The sequence below is a fragment of the Oncorhynchus masou genome, chromosome 32, assembly GCF_036934945.1.
Source record: "Oncorhynchus masou masou isolate Uvic2021 chromosome 32, UVic_Omas_1.1, whole genome shotgun sequence".
In the NCBI taxonomy this organism is placed as follows: domain Eukaryota; kingdom Metazoa; phylum Chordata; class Actinopteri; order Salmoniformes; family Salmonidae; genus Oncorhynchus; species Oncorhynchus masou.
Window position 1 is genome coordinate 90,391,859 of NC_088243.1, and position 16,458 is coordinate 90,408,316.

Here is a 16,458-nt window from a genome sequence, read left to right on the forward strand (position 1 = left end):
ATAGAGAGTGGACAGTAAGGGATGATATGACAGATCAGCAGATAGACAGGGGACAGTAAGGGATGATATGACAGATCAGCAGATAGACAGGGGACAGTAAGAGATGATATGACAGATCAGCAGATAGACAGGGGACATTTAAGGGATGATATGACAGATCAGCAGATAGACAGGGGACAGTAAGGGAAGATATGACAGGGCAGTAGACAGGCTGATGGGGGAGACTGATCAGAGCTAGAGGTCTTTACAACCCTTCAGATAGCTGGTGGGGTTGAGCTGTAGTGAATGAGGCCTGTCAAAACCCTGGATACTATGCATCCCAAATGGCACCCTATTCCCTATTTAGTGCACTACGTTTGACCAGGGTTGGCTCCCTATTCCCTATTTAGTGCACTACTTTTGACCAGGGCCCATAGGACCCATAGGATCTTTTAGGGAATAATGTGGCATTTGGCATTAGCCAACGAGTTTGTTTGGTCATTGTGTTTTTCAACCAATCAAAGAGCATTCTAAATGACATCACATGCAGTCGTCCCATGGCAGCCATGTTAGTAAACACCCTCCAGAGCAATATGGACCGTTCTTGAACTGTTCCACATACATTAGTGAATTATTCATCTGAATAATGTATTGTGGAAGGAATGGATAAAACAGACTGCTCAGAGGCTTCAATTTTATACCTCGAGAATGAGAATGAATGTACTGTACCTTACTCCAGATGGCTCCTAGCTCTGATGGCTCCTAGCTCTGATGGCTCCAAGCTCTGATGGCTCCTAGCTCTGATGGCTCCTAGCTCTGATGGCTCCTAGCTCTGATGGCTCCAAGCTCTGATGGCTCCTAGCTCTGATGGCTCCTAGCTCTGATGGCTCCTAGCTCTGATGGCTCCTTGCTCTGATGGCTCCTAGCTCTGATGGCTCTTTGCTCTGATGGCTCCTAGCTCTGATGGCTCCTAGCTCTGATGGCTCCTAGCTCTGATGGCTCCTTGCTCTGATGGCTCCAAGCTCTGATGGCTCCTAGCTCTGATGGCTCCAAGCTCTGATGGCTCCTAGCTCTGATGGCTCCTAGCTCTGATGGCTCCAAGCTCTGATGGCTCCAAGCTCTGATGGCTCTTTGCTCTGATGGCTCCTTGCCCTGATGTCTCTTTGCTCTGATGGCTCTTTGCTCTGATGGCTCCTAGCTCTAATGGCTCTTTGCTCTGATGGCTCCTAGCTCTGATGGCTCCTAGCTCTGATGGCTCTTTGCTCTGATGGCTCTTTGCTCTGATGGCTCCTAGCTCTGATGGCTCCTAGCTCTGATGGCTCCAAGCTCTGATGGCTCCTAGCTCTGATGGCTCTTTGCTCAGCTCATCCTCGTCACTAGAGCACCATCACTCACCTGTCTGTCTGGTCTCTGACTGACTGGTCTGTCTGTCTGTCTCTCTAGTAAGGCATTAGAGGTTTGTTTATATGGTAATGCCTCATTTACTGTCTGTCTAGTAAGGCATTAGAGGTTTGTTTATATGGTAATGCATCATTTACTGTCTGTCTAGTAAGGCATTAGAGGTTTGTTTATATGGTAATGCATCATTTACTGTCTGTCTAGTAAGGCATTAGAGGTTTGTTTATATGGTAATGCATCATTTACTGTCTGTCTACTAAGGCATTAGAGGTTTGTTTATATGGTAATGCCTCATTTACTGTCTGTCTAGTAAGGCATTAGATTTTTGTTTATATGGTAATGCCTCATTTACTGTCTGTCTAGTAAGGCATTAGAGGTTTGTTTATATGGTAATGCCTCATTTACTGTCTGTCTACTAAGGCATTAGAGGTTTGTTTATATGGTAATGCCTCATTTACTGTCTGTCTAGTAAGGCATTAGAGGTTTGTTTATATGGTAATGCCTCATTTACTGTCTGTCTAGTAAGGCATTAGAGGTTTGTTTATATGGTAATGCCTCATTTACTGTCTGTCTAGTAAGGCATTAGAGGTTTGTTTATATGGTAATGCCTCATTTACTGTCTGTGTAGTAATGAGGAATATGCTGGTAACTCTATTGAGCGTGATAATCATCATTATGTTTGGCAATGTAGGATTGAAAGGTAGGAAAACTTCATGTTTAATAATGGTGGGGTAATGTAACATCTTTGTGTAGTAAAGACACACTGTATGATAATGGAGGGATATTTTAATGTAGTAACATAAGTCATTTTCATTTTTTTCTCTCTTTTCAGGCACCAAGGCCAAAGATGGTGTTGGTTCAGGTGAGTGTACTGTGAAGTCTCTAGTTCAGACATTGACATCAGTGGTACAGCATCACAACAGCTAGATACTTCGTCTCTTCCAAGTTTCAATCAAGTTAGCCTGGATCAGAAAACAAGTTTGACCTGCTTCTAGTACACAAACCAAACAGGATTAGACTGGTAAAGATATAAAACCTTAGAGTCAAACTAGGACAACAAACCAAACAGGATTAGACTGGTAAAGATATAACGCCTTAGAGACTAGTGTACTAGAGAACAACAACATCAGTGTATGTGCTTTAATGTGTGTGTGTTTGGTGTGTGTGTGATGATGTGTGTGTGTGTGTGTTAATGTGTGTGTGTGATGATGTGTGTGTGTTAATAATGTGTGTGTGTTAACGTGTGTGATGATGTGTGTGTGTGATGATGTGTGTGTGTGTGTTAATGTGTGTGTGTGTTAATGTGTGTGTGTGATGATGTGTGTGTGTTAATGTGTGTGTGTTAATAATGTGTGTGTGTGATGATGTGTGTGTGTGATGATGAGTGTGTGTGTGTGTTAATGTGTGTGTGTGATGATGTGTGTGTGTGTGATGATGTGTGTGTGTTAATGTGTGTGTGTTAATAATGTGTGTGTGTGATGATGTGTGTGTGTGTGTTAATGTATGTGTGTTAACGTGTGTGTGTGATGATGTGTGTGTGTGTTAATGTGTGTGTGTTAATAATAATGTGTGTGTGTTAACATGAGTGTGTTAACGTGTGTGTGTTAACGTGTGTGTGTTAATAACGTGTGTGTGTTAATGTGTGTGTGTTAATGTGTGTGTGTGTTAATGTGTGTGTGTTAATGTGTGTGTGTTAATGTGTGTGTGTTAATAATGTGTGTGTGTTAACGTGTGTGTGTTAATGTGTGTGTAAATGTGTGTGTGTTAACGTGTGTGTGTTAACGTGTGTGTGTGTGTGTGTGTGTGTGTGTGATGATGCAGCGAAGGACCTTGCTGGTGGAGCCATGGGGAACATCGCTGCAGCCACCGGCCTGGGGAAGAAGGACGAGTTCCCATCTGACATGAACGTACGACTAACACACACACACACACACACACACACACACACACACACACACACACACACACACACACACACACACACACACACACACACACACACACACACACACACACACACACACATACATACATATACACACACACACATACCACAAACACACATACCACAACACACACACACACACATACCACAAACACACACACACACACACACACACACACACACACACACACACACACACACACACACACACACACACACACTCAGACACACTCAGACACACACACACACACACACACACACACACACACACACACACACACACACACACACACACACACACACACACACACACATACCACAAACACACACACACACTCAGACACACTCAGACACACACACACACACACACACACACACACACACACACACACACACACACACACACACACACACACACACACACACACAAACACACACACACACACACAACTACACACAAATACCACAAACACACACACACACACTCAGACACACACACACACACACACACACACATACCACAAACACACACACGCACACACACACACACACACACACACGACACACATCACCAGCCCCTATATCACTATAGAATATCACCAGCCCCTATATCACTATAGAATATCACCAGCCCCTATATCACTATAGAATATCACCAGCCCCTATATCACTATAGAATATCACCAGCCCCTATATCACTATAGAATATCACCAGCCCCTATATCACTATAGAATATAACCAGCCCCTATATCACTATAGAATATCACCAGCCCCTATATCACTATAGACTATCACCAGCCCCTGTGGTATTACAGTACGAATAGCTGGTGAATAGCATGGAGCATGGATAAGGTGAGATTCTATATTGATGTTCCTTTATATTTACAATGCCCTTATCCAAACAGCTTCCTCATTCACCCAGCTCTAATCAATATCTCTAATCAATAGCTCTAATCAATATCTCTAATCAATAGCTCTAATCAATAGCTCTAATCAATAGCTTTAATCAATAGCTTTAATCAATAGCTCTAATCAATAGCTCTAATCAATAGCTGTAATCAGTAGCTCTAATCAATATCTCTAATCAATAGCTCTAATCAATAGCTCTAATCAATATCTCTAATCAATAGCTCTAATCAATAGCTCTAATCAATAGTTCTAAATGAATGGAGAAGTTCCACTTGGGAATGGTTTCAGCAGGGTAGTTAGACCCTATTCATGGTTTCAGCAGGGTCGTCAGACCTTATTCATGGTTTCAGCAGGGTCGTAAGACCTTAGTCATGGTGTCGGCAGGGTCGTCAGACCTAATTCAAGGTTTCGGCAGGGTCGTAAGACCTTAGTCATGGTGTCGGCAGGGTCGTCAGACCTTATTCAAGGTTTCAGCAGGGTCGTCAGACCTTATTCATGGTTTCAGCAGGGTCGTTAGACCTTATTCAAGGTTTCTGGAGGGTCGTCAGACCTTATTCATGGTTTCAGCAGGGTCGTTAGACCTTATTCAAGGTTTCTGGAGGGTCGTCAGACCTTATTCATGGTTTCAGCAGGGTCGTTAGACCTTATTCAAGGTTTCTGGAGGGTCGTCAGACCTCATTCATGGTTTCAGCAGGGTCGTCAGACCTTATTCATGGTTTCAGCAGGGTCGTCAGACCTTAGTCATGGTGTCGGCAGGGTCGTCAGACCTAATTCAAGGTTTCTGGAGGGTCGTAAGACCTTAGTCATGGTTTCAGCAGGGTCGTCAGACCTTATTCTAGGTTTCAGCAGGGTCGTCAGACCTTATTCAAGGTTTCAGCAGGGTCGTCAGACCTTATTCAAGGTTTCAGCAGGGTCGTTAGACCTCATTCATGGTTTCAGCAGGGTCGTTAGACCTTATTCATGGTTTCAGCAGGGTCGTTAGACCTCATTCATGGTTTCAGCAGGGTTGTTAGACCTTATTCATAGTTTCAGCAGGGTCGTCAGACCTTATTCATGGTTTCAGCAGGGTCGTTAGACCTTATTCAAGGTTTCAGCAGGGTCGTCAGACCTTATTCATGGTTTCAGCAGGGTCGTTAGACCTTATTCATGGTTTCAGCAGGGTCGTCAGACCTTATTCATGGTTTCAGCAGGGTCGTTAGACCTTATTCAAGGTTTCAGCAGGGTCGTTAGACCTTATTCATGGTTTCAGCAGGGTCGTCAGACCTTATTCATGGTTTCAGCAGGGTCGTCAGACCTTATTCAAGGTTTCAGCAGGGTCGTTAGACCTTATTCATGGTTTCAGCAGGGTCGTCAGACCTTATTCATGGTTTCAGCAGGGTCGTCAGACCTTATTCATGGTTTCAGCAGGGTCGTCAGACCTTATTCATGGTTTCAGCAGGGTCGTCAGACCTTATTCATGGTTTCAGCAGGGTCGTTAGACCTTATTCAAGGTTTCAGCAGGGTCGTTAGACCTTATTCAAGGTTTCAGCAGGGTCGTTAGACCTTATTCATGGTTTCATGGTGTGTAAAGGTGGTGGAATTATGCGGGAATAAGTCATGGTCTGAATACGACGTAGCTGGGGGGGCAGGGTAGCCTAGTGGTTAGAGTGTAGAGGCGGCAGGGTAGCCTAGTGGTTAGAGTGTAGAGGCGGCAGGGTAGCCTAGTGGTTAGAGTGTAGAGGCGGCAGGGTAGCCTAGTGGTTAGAGTGTAGAGGTGGCAGGGTAGCCTAGTGGTTAGAGTGTAGAGGTGGCAGGGTAGCCTAGTGGTTAGAGTGTAGAGGCGGCAGGGTAGCCTAGTGGTTAGAGTGTAGAGGCGGCAGGGTAGCCTAGTGGTTAGAGTGTAGAGGTGGCAGGGTAGCCTAGTGGTTAGAGTGTAGAGGTGGCAGGGTAGCCTAGTGGTTAGAGTGTAGAGGTGGCAGGGTAGCCTATTCCTTGAAGAGGTGTAACCACCTCTTCAAGGAATACCTAGGATAGGATAAGTAATCCTTCTCACCCCCCCCCCCCTTAATGATTTAGATGCACTATTGTAAAGTGGCTGTTCCACTGGATGTCAGAAGGTGAATTCACCAATTTGTAAGTCGCTCTGGAGAAGAGCGTCTGCTAAATGACTTAAATGTAAATGTAATGTAGAGGTGGCAGGGTAGCCTAGTGGTTAGAGTGTAGAGGCGGCAGGGTAGCCTAGTGGTTAGAGTGTAGAGGCGGCAGGGTATCCTAGTGGTTAGAGTGTAGAGGCGGCAGGGTAGCCTAGTGGTTAGAGTGTAGAGGGCGGCAGGGTAGCCTAGTGGTTAGAGTGTAGAGGAGGTAGGTAGCCTAGTGGTTAGAGTGTAGAGGGGGGCAGGGTAGCCTAGTGGTTAGAGTGTAGAGGCGGCAGGGTAGCCTAGTGGTTAGAGTGTAGAGGGCGGCAGGGTAGCCTAGTGGTTAGAGTGTAGAGGCGGCAGGGTAGCCTAGTGGTTAGAGTGTAGAGGAGGCAGGGTAGCCTAGTGGTTAGAGTGTAGAGGGGGGAGGGTAGCCTAGTGGTTAGAGTGTATAGGGGGCAGGGTAGCCTAGTGGTTAGAGTGTAGAGGAGGCAGGGTAGCCTAGTGGTTAGAGTGTAGAGGGGGGCAGGGTAGCCTAGTGGTTAGAGTGTAGAGGCGGCAGGGTAGCCTAGTGGTTAGAGTGTAGAGGCGGCAGGGTAGCCTAGTGGTTAGAGTGTAGAGGCGGCAATGTAGCCTAGTGGTTAGAGTGTAGAGGCGGCAGGGTAGCCTAGTGGTTAGAATGTAGAGGCGGCAGGGTAGCCTAGTGGTTAGAGTGTAGAGGCGGCAGGGTAGCCTAGTGGTTAGAGTGTAGAGGGGGAAGGGTAGCCTAGTGGTTAGAGTGTAGAGGGGGGCAAGGTAGTCTAGTGGTTAGAGTGTAGAGGGCGGCAACCCATAATGATGAAGTGAAAACATGTTTTTTTTTTCGATTTTTTGCAAAATTATCTTATTTACATAGATTTTCACACAACTGAGTCAATACTTTGTAGAAGCACCTTTGGTGGTGATTACACCTTTGAGTCGTCTGGGGTATGTCTGTATCAGCTTTGAGTCGTCTTGGGTACATCTGTATTAGCTTTGAGTCATCTTGGGTATGTCTGGATCAGCTTTGAGTCGTCTTGGGTATGTCTGGATCAGCTTTGAGTCGTCTTGGGTATGTCTGGATCAGCTTTGAGTCGTCTTGGGTATGTCTGAATCAGCTTTGAGTCATCTTGGGTATGTCTGTTCAGCTTTGAGTCTTCTTGGGTATGTCTGAATCAGCTTTGAGTCATCTTGGGTATGACTGTATCAGCTTTGAGTTGTCTTGGCACATCTGGATTTGGGAATTTTCTCCCATTCTTCCTTGCAGATTTTCTCATTCTCCGTTAAATTAGATGGGGAGTGGCAATGAACAGCAATCTTCAAGTCCTTCCACAGATTTTCAATGGGATTGATGTCTAGGATTTGGCAGGGCCACTCACTCTTGTTCTGAAGCCATTCCAGCATTGCTTTAGCTGTATGGTTGGGGTCATTGTCCTGTTGGAAAGTAAATCTTCACCCCAGTCTAAGGACGTTTGCTCTCTGAAGCAGGTTCTCATTAAGGCTTTGCCTGTATTTGGCTCTATTCATTGTTCCCTCCATCCTTACCAGTCTCCCAGTCCCTACTGCTGAAAAGCATCCCCATATCATGATGCTGCCATCACCATGCTTCATGGTAGGGATGGTGTTAGACAGGTGATGAGCTGTGAAAGTTTTTTTTTCTTCCAGATATAGCGATTTGCATTCGGGCCAAAGAGTTCAATTTGTGTCTTATCAAACCACATAATATTTTGCCTTATGCTCTCAGAGTCTTTCAGGTGCCTTTTTGCAAACTCCAGACATGTTGTCGTGTATCTTTGTCTCAGGAGTAGTGTCCATCTGGCCACTCTCCCATAAAGCCCAGGTTGGTGAAGTGCTGCAGATACTGTTCTCCTTCTGGCAGGTTCTCCCAGCTCAGCCGAGGAACTCTGTTGTTCCGTCAGTGTGGTCATTGGGTTCTTGGTCATCTCCCTGACCAAGGTCTTTGTTGCCAGGCTGCTCGGTTTGGTTGGACAGCCAGGTCTTGGCAGAGTATGTGTAGTTCCATATTTCTTCCATTTCCTAATGATGAAGACCACTGTGTTCTTGGAAACTTTCAACACTCTAGAAATGGTTTAATACCCTTCCCCAGATATATGGTTCGTCACAATTATATCTCAGAGATTTACGGCCACTTCCTTGGACTTCATGGTATAGTTCCTGCTCTGTCAACTGTGGGACCTTTATATATACAGGTGTGTTTCTTACTAAATCATGTCCAAAAAAATGTAATTAGCCACAGGTGGACTCCAATCAAGTTGTAGTGACATCTCAAGGATGATCAAAGGAAATTGGTTGCACCTGAGTTCAATTTCGAGTATCAAACCAAAGGGGTTGATATTCTTATGAAAAATGTACATTTATGACATTATTATTATAATTATATAATTATTATTACATGAAAGAGGCCATTTACCGTCAAATCTTGGGTGAAAACCCCCTTCCCTCAGACAATGGGTCGTGGATGGGTATTCCAGCATGACAATGACCCAGAACACACAGCCAAGGCAATAAAGGAGAGGCTCAATAAAGAAGCACATTAAGGTCCTGGAGTGGCCTAGCCAGTCTCCAGACCTTAATCACATAGAAAATCTGTGTAGGGAGCTGAAGGTTCGAGTTGCCAAACGTCACCCTCGAAACCTTAATGACTTGGAGAAGATCTGCAAAGAGGAGTGGGACAAAATCCCTCCTGAGACGTGTGCAAACCTGGTGGCCAACAACAAGAAACGTCTGACCTCTGTGATTGCCAACAAGGGTTTTGCCACCAAGTACTAAGTCATGTTTTGTGGAGGAGTCAAATACTTATTTCCCTCATTAAAATGCAAATCAATTTATAACATTTTTGACATGCGTTTTTTTCTGGATTATATTGTTGTTATTCTGTCTTTCACTGTTCAAGTAAACCTACCATTACAATTATAGACGGATCATTTCTTTGTCAGTGGGCAAACGTACAAAATCAGCAGGGGATCAAATACTTTTTTCCCCTCACTGTAGGTGTTCTTGGGCACAGGGACTATGATGGTCTGCTGCTTAAAACATGCAGGTATTACAGACTCGGTCAGGGTGAGTTTGAACATGTCAGTGAAGACACGTGCCAATTGGTCAGCGCATGATCAGAGTACACGCCCTGGTAATCCGTCTGACCCTGAGGCCTTGTGAATGTTGACCTAAGTAAAGGTCTTACTCACATCGACCTACGGAGAGTGTGATCACACAGTCGTCCGGAACAGCTGATGCTCTCATGCATGCTTCAGCGTTGCTTGCCTCGAAACAAGCATAGAAGTAGTTTAGCTCGTCTGGCAGCTCTCGGATGTGCTTCCCTTTGTAGTCCGTATTATCCCATTATAATCACTATCTCTCCCTAACAGCTTACTATTCATTGATTTCCTTGTCTGTAAAATGTGTTGTGGTGAAATAGGACGTGTGTTCGTTCTGTTTTTTCAATTGTCTGTGTGTGTGTGTGTGTGTGTGTGTGTGTGTGTGTGTGTGTGTGTGTGTGTGTGTGTGTGTGTGTGTGTGTGTGTGTGTGTGTGTGTGTGTGTGTGTGTGTGTGTGTGTGTGTGTGTGTGTGTGTGTGTGTGTGTGTCCACAGCCTGAGGAGTATGGGCAGGAGGCCATGGAAGGAGAGCCACAGGGAGATCAGCAGGAGGGAGAGACATATGACGAGAACCAGCAGGTAAGTGGGACACACACACACACACACATTCACACACACACACACACGCACACTAGAGCCGTGAATATTAAGCCCGAGCCCTACCCAGGCGTGATTGCTTCTGCCAATTTTAAGGCCCGGCCCTGCCCAAAACCCGAAATATTTGAGTAAATCCATTCGCTCCCTGCGCTCACCTCGCTCTGTGTGCTCTCTGCTCATGGCGCTCTCAGTCTGTGAGTATCCATAGCAACGGCTCCTCAATGAAGAGGCAGGAGCAAGCAGTGAGCTGGAAGCTACATTTCATCACTCTAAAAATCAAGGAACATGATGCTTTTCTGTGAAATAATCTTCTCTCTGCGAAGCACTTCTGACACCATGCTATGATCTGATCTTAGTCAGAAACGATTTGACTGTGCTGAGCAGCAGAGCACGAGCAAATGAGCTTCAAAATGTTAGTGTCGAAGTTAGTGATACCCGAGCCCTAACCCAATGTATAATATCTGGGTCCTGTCGGGCTTGGGTCAGGTAAGCAGAGCCCTAACCCAATGTATAATATCTGAGTCCTGTCGGGCTTGAGTCAGGTAAGCAGAGCCCTAACCCAATGTATAATATCTGGGTCCTGTCGGGCTTGGGTCAGGTAAGCAGAGCCCTAACCCAATGTATAATATCTGGGTCCTGTCGGGCTTGAGTCAGGTAAGCAGAGCCCTAACCCAATGTATAATATCTGGGTCCTGTCGGGCTTGGGTCAGGTAAGCAGAGCCCTAACCCAATGTATAATATCTGGGTCCTGTCGGGCTTGAGTCAGGTAAGCAGAGCCCTAACCCAATGTATAATATCTGGGTCCTGTCGGGCTTGGGTCAGGTAAGCAGAGCCCTAACCCAATGTATAATATCTGAGTCCTGTCGGGCTTGGGTCGGGTAAGCAGAGCCCTAACCCAATGTATAATATCTGGGTCCTGTCGGGCTTGGGTCAGGTAAGCAGAGCCCTAACCCAATGTATAATATCTGAGTCCTGTCGGGCTTGAGTCAGGTAAGCAGAGCCCTAACCCAATGTATAATATCTGGGTCCTGTCGGGCTTGGGTCAGGTAAGCAGAGCCCTAACCCAATGTATAATATCTGGGTCCTGTCGGGCTTGGGTCGGGTAAGCAGAGCTCTAATACACACACACACACACACACACACACACACACACACACACACACACACAGTGTCAGGGGTAATGTGTTACAACAGAAAATCGTTACGTAATGATATTACTTTTATGCGTAATGTAGTATTATAACGTGTTACTGCCTTTAAATATTACCATATTATTACCGCTACATAATATAATAATATATCCCATTTGGCAGACGCTTTTGTCCAAAGCGACTTACAAGTCGGCTGGGGCCACTACTTTTACATATGGGTGGCCCCAGCGGGAATCGAACCCACGACGCTTGGCGTTGCAAGCGCCATGCTCTACCGACTGAGCCACACAGGACATCTTCTAGTAACGTACCCGCTACTTTCAGAAAGCATTTCCTTTCCAGGCTCGGTGTTTCCCTGATCCAATCTCCACTTGTTTCCTCATTTAGTTATCAAGCGAGAGCAGAGAGAAAAAAACTGTGATGACAGTATGTCCATACAAATGGAAAAACGGCGCAACTCTTATCTTTGCCGTTGGTTGCTTCTGTTATAGCGAAGACTTATTCCTCCAGGTGATCCATTTTCACAACATATTGTATAGAGACAGAAAGGGAATTGTTGTATTTCGATGGTTGACATAACAGAAAGGTAGGCCGGCCGATATTTACTCGTAATGAAAAAACAGCGTGGATGAAAAAACAGCGCTTGTAAGTCTACATTTCATGAGCGCATATGAAGTTGTGTTGTTTCGTGGAGTGGCTACGTGCGGATTCTCGTATAGGCTAATCTTTCCCGCAAATGCAGCCTACTCCAAAATTCTGAATTAAATACAGCACATCAGACTACACCATTTAGGTAATAAACGTTGTGACCAAGATATTTCTGATTTGGTTGAAGATTATTTTCAAATTAATTTAGTGACATATGGTGCCCACATTTGGCAGAGAGCACACAGCCTTCACTCCCTCCAACAGTCAAACAAAACCGTTTCGAGTTTTTTAAAACAACTTTATTTCCATGTAATGCAATATGGAATAAACTACTTTATCAAGCAACGAATCCAAACCACACACACACACTAGGTCTAGGTCAAATTCGTGTAAAATACTTGCACTTGGTTTGTCTTAGGGTTTTGGGACTTTTGGAACTATTCCATTTGTTGCTATTGTACCGGGGAAACGAAACTCTGTGAGTTGGCGCTTGGTCTCTCTCTCAATAGGTTGAGACATATTTTTATATTTCGTATTCAGTAACAGTCAAAGTTTGGACCTAAGGTATAGTATTTATTCCAGGGTTTATCTTTATTTTTTTTACTATTTTCTACATTGTAGAATAGTTGTGAAAACAAACTATGAAACTACACGTATGGAATCATGTAGTAAACAAAAATGTGTTAAACATATCAAAATATATTTTTATATTTGAGATTCTTCAAAATAGCCACCCCTTGCCTTGATGACAGCTTTACACACTCTGTCAAATGCCAGATAGACAGGCGGGCACAGTCCCTCCAATATGGTGTGTGTGTGTGTGTGTGTGTGTGTGTGTGTGTGTGTGTGTGTGTGTGTGTGTGTGTGTGTGTGTGTGTGTGTGTGTGTGTGTGTGTGTGTGTGTCTCAGTGGTTGAGACAGATGGTTATTTTGGGAAGGCAGCTCTCAAGGGTAAAACAAACTGTCCTGAACAGATTCATTTCTCAAGGGCAAAACACAGAGTACCGAATCAATTCATCTGGAACCTGAGAATCAGCAGGGAACCAATGACGATTCAAATAATCTCAATGGAGTAATCTTAAACGAACGGTTCGGGAACCAATTCAGTGGTTTATTAACTGTGATGTTCTCCTGCCCTACATGAATATTTGACTCCATTAAACTCCTTTCTGTTTAACGCAAATGACTCCTGTAATATTACACTGTAAAATATCATGAAGGAGGTATGTATTCCGTATTCCTCCCTATCCTCTTCCTCATCCTTCCTCATCTCTCTATTTCTCCCTTTTCCAGCTCATTCTTTATCTCCATCCTTGTCTCTCTCTCCTCTTTCTTTCTCTCTCAACCTCCACCATCCCCCTATTGCTCTCGCCTCCTCCCCCTTCTCCTCCGTCTCCACGTCTCTCTCTCTCTCTCTCTCTCTCTCTCTCTCTCTCTGTCTCTCTGTCTCTCTGTCTCTCTCTCTCTCTCTCTCTGTCTCTCTCTGTCTCTCTCTCTCTCTCTCTCTCTCTCTCTGTCACTCTCTCTGTCTCTCTCACTCTTTTTAGCTGAACGGGGTGTGGTGGTGATGACATCAGAGTTGCAATGCATTATGGGTAGTGTCAGAGGATTCCCTGCGTTGCTGTAAACATCATGGAGCCTTTCTGTACAGCTGATCTGCCTGAGGGGGTGGGCGACTCCAGTCCTCGTGAGCCTGATTGGTGTCACAGATTTACCCCCAGGTCCCCAGCTAACACACCTGACTCCAATAATCACCTAATCGCGATCTTCAGTTTAGAATAAGACTTGATTAATCAGCTGTGTTTGCTAGAGATGGAGAAAAATGGTAACACCAATCAGGCAGTCGAGGACTGGAGTCGCCCACCCCTGATCTAAACACAGCAGACACAGTGAGGATGTGGATGTAACATGCGTCCCATCAATAACCACACATTCTTTTCCATAGATAAATGACTTCAAGGCATCATTATATGAGTATCAGTGTCTGTTAGTAACATGAAGATGTTAGAGCTGGTATACTAATGAGAGGATGCTACGAATACGATGTTAGAGCTGGTATACTAATGAGAGGAAGCTACGAATACGATGTTAGAGCTGGTATACTAATGAGAGGAAGCTACGAATACGTCTGTTCTCTGCTGTTTCCTTGGAGCAGCTCTTATAGTTTACGTTAGCTAGTGCTGCCCTCTGGTGGATAAATTGAAGTATTGACACTGGACTGAAGCTGATAATATTGTCAGCGGTCGGTCGGGAGTCGCGGTCGGTCGGGAGTCGCGGTCGGTCGGGAGTCGCGGTCGGTCGGGAGTCGCGGTCGGTCGGGAGTTGCGGTCGGTCGGGAGTCGCGGTCGGTAGGGAAACCCGACTCCGGTCAAAGAGATCTGAAGATCTTGAGGAGGTTGCTAGATGTTGTGTTTGAGGTCGCTCTAACGTTGTACTCGTTATACTGTAGTGTGATGATCCTTTTTTCCTGTCAGGTTAAAGAGAGGACATTGTGTCCTTATTGCCAGGTTGTCTTCATGTGATTTGTCTCGTTAGATCCCTCTGGGCGAGAACTTTTCTGATGAGATCCAACAACTCCACTTATGTCTGTTTCTTCCATAATTCTGCTTATGTGAACTCTGTATCTGTCCCAAATAGAACCCTGTAAAGGGAATAGGGACACAGAAACTGTGTCTTTCTCTCTCTCCTCTCTATTTAAATACTGTCTCCCTCTCTGAGCTCTGTCTCTCTCTCCTCTCTATTTAAATACTGTCTCCCTCTCTGAGCTCTGTCTCTCTCTCTCTATTTAAATACTGTCTCCCTCTCTCTGAGCTCTGTTTCCCTCTCTCTGAGCTCTGTCTCTCTCTCCTCTCTATTTAAATACTGTCTCCCTCTCTGAGCTCTGTCTCTCTCTCTCTATTTAAATACTGTCTCCCTCTCTCTGAGCTCTGTTTCCCTCTCTCTGAGCTCTGTCTCTCTCTCCTCTCTATTTAAATACTGTCTCCCTCTCTCTGAGCTCTGTCTCTCTCTGAGCTGTCTCTTTCTCTATTTAAATACTGTCCCTCTCTCTCTGAGCTCTGTCTCTCTCTCTCTATTTAAATACTGTCTCCCTCTCTGAGCTCTGTCTCTCTCTCTATTTAAATACTGTCGCCCTCTCTGAGCTCTGTCTCTCTCTCTCCATTTAAATGTCTCCCTCTCTCTGAGCTCTGTCTCTCTCTCTCTCTCTATTTTAATACTGTCCCTCTCTCTGAGCTCTGTGTCTCTCTCTTCTCTCCAAGGAGCAGGGCCAGGACTACGAACAAGAAGCATAAAAACCATCACTGCAAATCTCCATCCAACCAGCAGCACAATTTATTACAACAAAAAGGACAAACGCTGAAAGTACCACAATAATACAAATCTAATCCTGTTGCAAAAAAACACAAAAAAAAACACAAAAAAACACAAACAAGAATTCCACCTGAGAAAATATGTTCTTCCTTCGTCTTGAAGACGAATCTTTTATGATAATCGATGCTATATTGTAAATGTCCTGCTACTGCTGTAATGTGTTGGGTCGGTAATGGTTGTTGTAATGGTTGTTGTAATGGTTGTTTCTTGAGGTGTAGAAGAGCCGCCCGCTGTCTCGGGTCTCGTTTCCTTGATTCCCTCCCAATGGAACGAGACCCCCGGACCAGGACAATGGCTTGTGACCATAGAAATACAATCCATAGAACAGGCCTCCCCATTCAATACTGGACTCTATTTCTATGCGTGTGATTCTTTGTGTGTTTCTGTATTTATAAATGTGAGATAATAATAGGTGTATTTTTCTCATCTTCCAACAACGACGTTGGGAGCGAAAGAAAATTATAAATCCGGTTGCAGATACAGAAATGACTACTACCAATATTATTCTATAAGTGTGTTCAATGCCTGTTTGTGGGTTCTCTCTTTTGAATTTACTTTTGGAGCAAGTTTTTATTTATTTAATGTATTTTTAAGTAAGAGTTTTATACATTGTATCTTTATAGTTGCTTGTGAAATCATTCTGGTGGAACTATCTGTTAGAAATGGATAAACTACGTGTGTGTGTGTGTGTGTGTGTGTGTGTGTGTGTGTGTGTGTGTGTGTGTGTGTGTGTGTGTGTGTGTGTGTGTGTGTGTGTGTGTGTGTGTGTGTGTGTGTGTGTGTGTGTTTGTATGAGTTTGTGTGTGTGTGTTTGTTTGTATGTGTGTGTTTGTGTGTGTGTGTGTTTGTGTGTGTGTGTTTGTGTGTGTGTGTGTGTTTGTGTGTATGTGTGTGTGTGTGTTTGTATGTATGTGTGTGTGTGTGTGTGTTTGTGTGTATGTGTGTGTGTGTGTGTTTGTATGTATGTGTGTGTGTTTGTTTGTGTGTGTGTGTGTTTGTGTGTGTTTGTATGTGTGTGTGTGTTTGTTTGTGTGTGTTTGTGTTTGTGTGTACTGAAGATTTTAACAAGTTGAAGTAAATATATTATGTCTTGAAATCACAATGGTTGTCAGATCAATATGTGATTTAAAGTGCAGGACTTATCAATATAAAGGTTTATGTGTCAACGCAGACAAACTAACACACCTGTAAATAAACACGTGAGAAAAAATAAA

The 16,458-nt window shown here is 44.5% G+C and overlaps 1 protein-coding gene across 2 annotated transcripts in view; it reads left to right on the forward strand.

Annotated features, from left to right (window-relative positions):
- LOC135526788 (beta-synuclein-like) overlaps positions 1 to 16,458 on the forward strand; it is a 36,123-nt gene extending 19,665 nt beyond the window's left edge. The window contains exons 3-6 of one of the 2 annotated variants that reach the window (XM_064955445.1): positions 2,210 to 2,239; positions 3,199 to 3,284; positions 9,975 to 10,058; positions 15,133 to 16,458. In XM_064955445.1, coding sequence (XP_064811517.1) covers positions 2,210 to 2,239; positions 3,199 to 3,284; positions 9,975 to 10,058; positions 15,133 to 15,165 — 233 coding nt within the window. In that variant the 3' untranslated portion in view covers positions 15,166 to 16,458. The remainder of the gene's footprint in view (positions 1 to 2,209; positions 2,240 to 3,198; positions 3,285 to 9,974; positions 10,059 to 15,132) is intronic. The other variant, XM_064955446.1, reaches the window with a different exon arrangement.